Source organism: Salvia miltiorrhiza, chromosome 8 (assembly GCF_028751815.1).
Source record: "Salvia miltiorrhiza cultivar Shanhuang (shh) chromosome 8, IMPLAD_Smil_shh, whole genome shotgun sequence".
In the NCBI taxonomy this organism is placed as follows: domain Eukaryota; kingdom Viridiplantae; phylum Streptophyta; class Magnoliopsida; order Lamiales; family Lamiaceae; genus Salvia; species Salvia miltiorrhiza.
This window is the reverse complement of record NC_080394.1, coordinates 27,514,929-27,523,322: the sequence shown is the minus strand read 5'-3', so window position 1 is coordinate 27,523,322 and position 8,394 is coordinate 27,514,929. Positions and strand designations below refer to the sequence as shown.

The window sequence follows — 8,394 nt, the reverse complement described above, 5'->3', positions numbered from 1 at the left end:
GAAGGACTCCAAAGGCACGTTCGACATCCTTCCGTGCCGATTCTTGTATCTTCTTGAACCTCGTCTCTTTCGGATTGGTCGCCATTGGTGGACTCTTGACGAAGCAACGCCACTCCGGATATATGCTGTCGCACAAGTAGTAGCCCATCTGGTAGTAGCGCCGGTTGACCTCAAAGATCACAGGTGTCGCCGTTCCATCCAACACGTCGGCGAAGAGAGGCGACTGGTTAAGAACGTTGATGTCATTGTTCGAACCAGCGACACCGAAGAAGGCATGCCAAATTCACAGATCGTGGGATGCAACGGCCTCCAAGATCAAGGTTGACTCCCCTTGATCACCGCGTGTATATGCGTCGTGCCACGCCTTTGGACAATTCTTCCACCCCTAATGCATACAATCAAGAATTTCCGAGCATCCAAGGAAATCCTTGTCGCGCCTCGTGCATCTGAGTAAGGCATGTGATGTCCTCCGACGTTGGATGGCGCAAATAATGGGCTCCGAAAGCCCGGATGATAGCCTTGCAAAACTTCTTGAGGCATAGACTCCTGGTCGAGTAGGCGTCTTTGAGATACTCATCGAAAGTATCCGCACTGACATCGGTGGCTAATTGGCGGATAGCCGCTGTGCATTTCTACAAAGGGGAGAGAGTCCCGACCTATTGCATCAGTGGTCATCGGGAAGTAAGTATCTTCACCTTGAACAGCCTCGACGATGCGCAAGAACAGCTCCTTCTGCATTCGAAAATGACATCGAAAAATTGTAGGCCCGTACGTCGGATTGTCATTGAAGTAGTCTTCCATAAGACGTAAATGAGCCTCCTCACGATCACGGTGGACGTAGGTAAGACTGGAGACGTTTAACGCGCCCCGGCTCCGGCGCCGGTTGGGTGTAGATTTGAGCAAGCAATTGTTTCTATAACTCTATCTCCTCTATGATCGCTTGAGCTACACCGTCGGATGAATCAGATGAAGAATCGTGCTCGGGTTCCGCCATTTTTTGAAGAAATAAGAAGGAAATATTGAAAGAGAAATTTGGGGAGCTTGAAGAAGTAGAATTGTTGTTGTGTGAATGAAGGAGTTAGGGGTATTTATAGATATGAAAAAAAAAACAATAAATTTTCAAACGACTAAAATAGCCGTTGGCTATTAAAAAAAATTGAAAATCGGCTACTAACCGTTTGAATTAAAATCAATTTTTTCTTTAATTAAGCGCGTGTAAAACACGCGCCTGAAATAGAGGCGAACGGGTGATACTCGACATCTTGAGTAGCCCTCAAGTAACCAAGGCCTGCATCGACGCATCGCACTACTCGATCTCGCCCCTACTCAAGTAGGGGCGATCGAGTAGAATGATGCCAATGCTCTAATAACACATTTTATCTTTCCCGCGCTAATCCTATCCAAAAGACGTAAGAAACTTATTATAAGCAGCTAACTTGATAAAACAAAAAATAGTTAAATGAAATTGTATGTAGATTTAAATATTCAGTTATTTATTTATTTGTGAATTTGGCGGTAACGTATATATAGAATCATCCAATATTAAAACTGAGAACATAATTTAAGCCCACTGTGAAGCCTACCGACTATAAGCCCAATGGGTCCACATGTAAAGCCAGCAAATTTATTCGAAAAGTGCTTATTTTATTTGAAGAAGTAAATGAGGATAATATTTTAGGGTAAAATTCCATTAAAAGTTTATACAAATCGGGCAAATCTGATTTGAAGTCACATAGCATTACAGAATATTTTTTTATATAAGGTTTCCGGGTTGACATAATAATAATAATAATAATTTTATGGGATGACGTTTGGCTTGTTAATGAAAAATGATCTGACCTCAGATAAATTTGAATAAGTAATAATGAACCTGATGACTTTATAACAGAATTCAAAAATGGCATCAGATCAAAGTGCCAACTTCAGAATGTTGTTTAAAATATAGTTTTAGGCTTGTGCTCTGAATCGGTCAAAGTCTCAGTTTAGATCAAGTGATCCATTAATTATTAATATTAAAGGACACTTCAAAGGCAGCATAAAATAAAATAGAAAAGTTATAATTCCACCAACAACTGATTTTCATAGTGTGGTTTAACATGTTATGCAGTTTGTTGGGTATTGCACAAGAGCGCAATTTAATTAGGGCGTGTAGTTTGTAAATTAACGTGGTTTAGTACTGATTAATAATATTGGTTAGTTGTTTGCTATTATGTTTAATTAAGCAAGTTTTTCGTTTGATATCCACTTATCTAAGTTAGATAAACTTAAAAATGGACATAATTGTCCCTTCATAATTTCCGAAAATACCAGCGTAACCCTTTGCCCCCAAAAGCAATACTACTGCTTTAACTGAGAATCTGTTGCATATGCTCCAATCTCGTCTTTTTCTAATTCTTTTTACAGTTTGTGAAATTTATGAGAGATTAAGCAACCAATAATTACAAGAGTTTACAACCAAACATTTGAATCTTTCACAAAAATATTTTGACAAATCAATCTATTAATTGATGCATTGTTGAAGATTCATAATCGTTTAATCATTTTCCATGTTGAGTCATATTTTCTGTAATTTTGGAAAGGTGGTGATAATTTTTGGACTAATCGAAAGTTTTGGATATATGTTTCTTAAAAAGTTTTAAGTCACTTCTCTTGTACTGCTTTTTTATGCAGTCATATTATGAATTGAATCGTGTTATGACACGTATAAACAAGTTTCAAATCTGCTTGCCTCAATTTTAAAAGATGTGAATATACAAACTCATAAAATCTTAAAAATAGGAAGGCAAATTAGTCTCAAGGTAGTTTGATACCAAACTATAGCTGAACTTTGTACAAAACGCAAAATACCATTTGAACTATGCTTGATAGCAGTTCCGTTCATCGTGGGCACGCATTAATGTGCCCACAGATGACGTGGCAATGCCACATAAAAAAGAGAATTAAATATACTTAACCCCACGTTTTCATTATATGGAAATTTTTTATTTTTAATCTCATTACCATAAATAAGGAATTAACTTAACAATTATAATATAATTAAGTTCAACAACTAATTCGTAATAATTAAATCAAGTTGGGTTTTCCATCATTCTGCAAAATCAAGAAACACAATCCCATTAAATTAGAATTGAAAACACCACACATACACGTTCAACGTGTATGTGTGGTGTTTTCAATTCTAATTTGAAAAATTATCTATTAATTTTTTAATTGTGTTATGAACTTTTAATAATTTTTAAATTTTTTATCTTAAAAATAAAATAATAAGTGTAATTAACTTTTAATTATCATTTTAGACATTTTTAAATTCCACTCTTACTTTATTTTGATTTATACAGTTTTTAGTTTTACCTTTGTTAATTGTTATACCGTCACGCACAACACTCTTCAGTCCGGCCGCCGTCGCCCCTGTCTCCGTCCCATCCAGGCTATTACCGTTAAACTTTATAAATATTTCTTGAATTAAGCCGTTGGCCTATGTGTGAGTTGTGAAATCGAAGAAATGTGGAATAGTTATGGTTGCTATTTCTTCAAGTTTACTTCACTTTAAAAATGTTTGTTTGATTGCTTTTGAATTGAATTTGAGAGAGTTGGAGCATTCGGGGCAGTCCAGACCCGATGTTAGGGTGTAAAGATGGGTCGGGTGGGAGTCTTGGCAGATTTTGGAGGCCGAAGCAAAACTCCGAAGCGCCACCGCCATGATGGCTTTATGCCGATCCCCATTTCAGCGTATAAACACACCTACACCTCTCTTCCATAACTGCCCCTCAAAGCTCCCCATATTTACACATCCATCTCCACTTTCTTCTCTCTCATCATCATCCATGGACACCCCACCCCAAGGTTACAGAAGAAATGTGGGGATTTGTCTTATCAACCCCTCCAAAAAGGTAGACTCTTTTGCAATTTCATAGTATTTGTTTATTAGGATTTTCGTTCGTTTAGGGTTTTTGATGATTATTATTTTTTTGTTTTGTTAGATTTTTGCTGCTTCAAGACTCGATATTCCAGATGCTTGGCAAATGCCTCAGGTTAATTTTACTGATCAATCTCCTTACTCAAAAGATTAAATTTTGATGTATGGCGCGGAGAAAGGAATTTCTCTAAATTCCAGTGTTGTCATGAAAAACGTGAACTTCAGAAATTGCACTGTTAAAATTGAGTTTGTTATTGGTTGCTATTCTTATTTCTGCTTATTCTAGGAACGGAAAATATAGACTTTAACATCCGAGTTTACATATTTGCATTTGCTTTTGGTGAATTTTTAACTCTGATGTACAAGTTATTGTTATTTTCTGCAATGCATAGGGATGAAATTCGTTTTGTAGATAAAAAACTATAAGTTTGAGTATTCATGGCGGTTGTCCTAGGATGCGTTTACTATCGTGATTGATAATACACATGATTGAGTATTTTTTTTAATCTTCATTATTAGGAATAGGAATTCTCCAATCGTACCCTTCTCAATTGAATTTGATAAGAATCAAGCAAATTAGCATCTATAGAAATTATTAAGGGTCTTCTGATTTCCTAAAGTTCCAATTCGTCTTAGTAAACAATGGACTAGCTTACGCTATTTTTATCTATTTAGGTTCCCTTAGGGTGCGTTCTTTTTTGCTGCAAATTTATCATTAGAAAATGAGGGATAAGAAAACGTGGGAAAATTTTATCATTCTCACTTTTTTCATCCCATGTTCTCTAAGTTGGATAACATAGTTTATCACATCAATACCCCAAATAAAATGTTATCATACCAATACCCCATGTTAAAATTATCATGAATTGTAATGAAAATAAGGGAAAAGGAGCTGCCCGAATTTTATGCATATTCCATCCTATCTGAGGAAAAATATCCACTTTACACAACATGTGAAAATAGTAGAAAAATAGCAACTATTTTCCATCAAAGAGAACGCACCCTTAAGGTATTCATATCTCACCTGAAGCTTAAATCCGTACCAATCAAGAGATTATGTGCTCATATTGGGAATGGGAATGGGAATGTGATGTTGAATTTAGTTGGTGATATAATGTGTAAGTTTTTGAGAATCTTAACATGGTATGAGTTAGCTTGATAGGCACGGGCATCTATTTCTGGATCAAAACACATATTTTGTGTTTTTGCATAATATTAGGGAGCAAATAGCCTAAAAGTGAGGTGGTGTTTTCTCGTAGGGTGGAATTGATGAAAGTGAGGATCCTAAAAATGCTGCCATTAGGGAATTGCGAGAAGAAACTGGAGTGACTTCAGCTGATATTGTCGCCGAGGTATGTGTTAAAACTTAACTCTTAATTGCCGTTTTGAGTATTTGGCTTTATATGCAAAGGGGAGAAAAATTGGCTCTTCTTCTGCATGTATTACTGTAGCATCTATGTTTCTGGCTCAATTATCTTGTACAGGAAATTTGCACTTCAACGGGCTTTTAATATTTGTATTATTCGTCATGTCTAACAAGTAATCTACCGTAGGCACCATATTGGTTGACGTATGATTTCCCACCAGAGGTGAGGCGAAAGCTCATGCAGCAATGGGGTTCAGACTGGAAAGGTCAAGCACAAAAATGGTAGCTATTCTTGTTCCTCATTTCTTTGTAATATTTTCTATCATAATGCTTGTAGGCTTCAGCTGTCTTTTTCGATATTCCAGAAAAGTATACTAAGTTCTGTGCCAGGGTTCGAGGGCAATGCATAATCTATTTATATGGTTCTCGTAGATCCCCAGTCTAATGCTCATTAGCATTGGTGACACATTGATGATTTCTTTTATTAACGTACAAGATTGTATGATATGCACAGCAGTTATTGTGTATTCAGGAACATGTCTGTATGATGCTATTGAATAAGGTTTTTTTAGTTTAATTGAGTCCTTTCTGTTCTATGTTATATATTTGTGAAAGTTGAATTTAATCCTTTCTGTTCTATGTTAACCAATCGTTTGTCTTACATTATGCTCGTAACTTGAGGTTTCTGTTAAAATTCAACGGAAAGGACGAGGAGGTCAACCTCTTGGGCGATGGAACGGAAAAGGCTGAGTTTGGACAATGGTCGTGGATGTCCCCGCAGGAGGTAGTCGACCATGTAAGCTCTCTTTCTCATCCAAAACCGCATTTTCATGACCTAATCATTTTTTTGCAACCCAACATCATCATTGTATCTTTCTCTGCAGGCGGTGGATTTCAAGAAGCCTGTGTATGAACAAGTCATGAAAGCCTTCTCTCCGTATCTTGAGTAGACTATCGAGTTCATGTCATTTTCCAAAACCCACTCTGTAAGATGCTACTGCTTCCAGCAATAACAACATCATTGGAGAGAACACATTAGATTCTTCTGAAATTGCAAAAAAAGTTTTGGGTTCTTCAACATACATTGCTGTCACTTGTTTTATGAAATTCTTCTACATTCTGTCTTGATTTGCTCTGTTTTGGAAGAAAAACTTTATTGAAGAAAATTCTCATCAGTGCAGATGCACATAGTAATACTTCATTACAAGAAAATGAAAAGAAACATGAGATAAACAGACAGCATCAGTTCTTCACCATTTGAGCTTTGGTGGGAAGTACTGCGTTTCATTGAATCACAACATAAGAAAAGATTAATAAAATGAGACAAAAATGAAAAATAAAAAGTAACAGGGGATGTTTTTTAGTTTCACCTTCTCAATAAGGGAGATGTAGTATGGCTTCACCTTGTCCACATCAACCACAGACTTGCTTTTGCTGTAGAGATCATATTTGCTGCAGAATTAATCAGTGTAAATAAATTGTAGCTCAAAAAGGGTGGAAAAATAAATTAAATGATGAATCAATCCTCTCTCAACTTGAATATTTGAAGCCATTTGAGATTCTCAGCATCTTCCACACACACACACTCACCATAAAATGGGTGATATCGGATGATGAAGAGTGCTTGTTTTCCTTAGCCACCTGCAGAGATCATATGGAGTCGATTTCAAGAATCCATGCCATGGTTTCCAAGAAGACGAGAGAGGTTATGGAGTCGTACGAGGTACATGTAGTCGTTGTGCCCCCACGACATCACAACATTGTCCAGTCCACAGCCCTCTGTATAAACTCCAAGCTTGGTGTTAAAAGCTGGATTCTTGTAATCAGGGCTGCTCTCAAAATGCTGCAAAGATTCTGATATTTTGTGTAAACTTTCTCACCTACTCGTTAGCACGGCATGGAGAATTGCAGGTTTTAGAGGAGATGGGAGGCAGACAGACCTCATAGTGAACGACTGATGGATCAAAGGTACAGCCAAGAGGGAACGTGTCGCCTGCAATCAAGCACATCCACGATAAACAACAACAACAGCAACACGGAGAAGAGCTATGATGACTAGTCTCACCAACAACAGCCCATTGTGGGAGACCTCCAAAGCTAGGTAGAAGAAGAATCTTCCCAAGATTTACAACAATACATATTTGTTACTGACTTATATGGTGGGAAGAAATGGGGATTAAGAAGATAATAAGCATGAATGAGAGCAGTGAGATGCAGCCAGTCTTTCTTTCCTAATGGCCTCTGCAGATTGGAGCAAATGCTGAATCTGAGGCTCATCCAAATCAGGATCGCTCAACGAGCCATACTCCTCTCTCGTGCGCTTAGCCTGATCAACACAGATGCTGTTGTGAGGAAGGATATACACTGCACATTTTTCTTTTTCTTTTTTCTTTTTTAATATTCTTACAAAGTCATATGTTTGGTTGATGTGGCTGAGGCGATAGAGTTCTTCAACTATATCTCTTGTTTGGTTCTCCGCGTCATAATCCCTTCAAATTCATATAAAATTGTTCATCGGTCAACATCGACCCCTTTTTCACGCATATATACAGAAATAAGATTTTAATTGATTGGCACGAAAAAACTATCATTGTACTCCCTTCGTCCACCAAAAGTATTCCACTTTGGCCGGGCACGGAGTTTAATAAAATGTGTGATGATGTTGATGTAGTGGAGAAAGGGCCCACCACTTTATGAGATGTGTGGTTGAGATTGAATTTAGGGTGGGTTTTTTTGTAAATAAAGAGTGTTTGTAAGGATAAAATATAAAGATGGATGGTGGGACCATGACTTAAAAAGAAAAGTGGAATACTTTTTACGGACGCCAAATATACTAATTGTGGAATACTTTTGGCGGACGGAGGGAGTATTAATTAAGATGCATATCAGCCTTGAAGGACGATAGTGATGTTGAGATAAAAGGGTGAAGAAATAGTTGGTTATGGTTATGGAGTGAAAATGCGGATAAAAGAAAATTTCAAGATATACTAAGTCCAGCTTGGAATGAAAATGTGTTGATATACAAATACAAAACCCAACATTTTATGTATATTTGGTTACTACTTATTAATTGACACTAAATTCGTCATTATCCTTTCTTTCTCTCTGGTAA

At 37.1% G+C, this 8,394-nt stretch overlaps 2 protein-coding genes across 7 annotated transcripts; one reads left to right on the top strand and one right to left on the bottom strand.

Moving 5' to 3' along the window:
- The first annotated feature begins 3,338 nt into the window (after positions 1 to 3,338).
- LOC130997403 (nudix hydrolase 26, chloroplastic-like) lies at positions 3,339 to 6,448 on the top strand. Of its 2 annotated transcripts, XM_057922694.1 has the most exons (6): positions 3,339 to 3,890; positions 3,981 to 4,031; positions 5,176 to 5,268; positions 5,470 to 5,564; positions 5,964 to 6,078; positions 6,167 to 6,448. In XM_057922694.1, exons 1-6 carry the CDS (start codon positions 3,699 to 3,701, stop codon positions 6,230 to 6,232), a joined length of 612 nt encoding a protein of 203 aa, XP_057778677.1. In that variant the 5' UTR covers positions 3,339 to 3,698; the 3' UTR covers positions 6,233 to 6,448. The 2 variants fall into 2 exon arrangements, with proteins under 2 accessions (XP_057778677.1, XP_057778676.1); XM_057922693.1 differs by lacking the exon at positions 6,167 to 6,448 and having other exon boundaries at positions 3,427 to 3,890; positions 5,989 to 6,079.
- Positions 6,411 to 7,812, bottom strand: LOC130997404 (inositol oxygenase 1-like). Of its 5 annotated transcripts, none has more exons than XR_009093076.1 (5): positions 7,163 to 7,812; positions 7,003 to 7,061; positions 6,873 to 6,923; positions 6,653 to 6,734; positions 6,411 to 6,559 (listed from the first exon to the last, which is right to left on the bottom strand). XR_009093076.1 is itself a non-coding variant. In XM_057922697.1 (5 exons), exons 1-4 carry the CDS (start codon positions 7,289 to 7,291, stop codon positions 6,726 to 6,728), a joined length of 252 nt encoding a protein of 83 aa, XP_057778680.1. In that variant the 5' UTR covers positions 7,292 to 7,812; the 3' UTR covers positions 6,411 to 6,559; positions 6,653 to 6,725. The 5 variants fall into 5 exon arrangements, 2 of the variants coding, with proteins under 2 accessions (XP_057778680.1, XP_057778679.1); XR_009093075.1 differs by having other exon boundaries at positions 6,873 to 7,061; positions 7,163 to 7,275; positions 7,348 to 7,812; XM_057922697.1 differs by having other exon boundaries at positions 7,003 to 7,125; positions 7,223 to 7,812.
- Between the last annotated feature and the right edge of the window lie 582 nt (positions 7,813 to 8,394).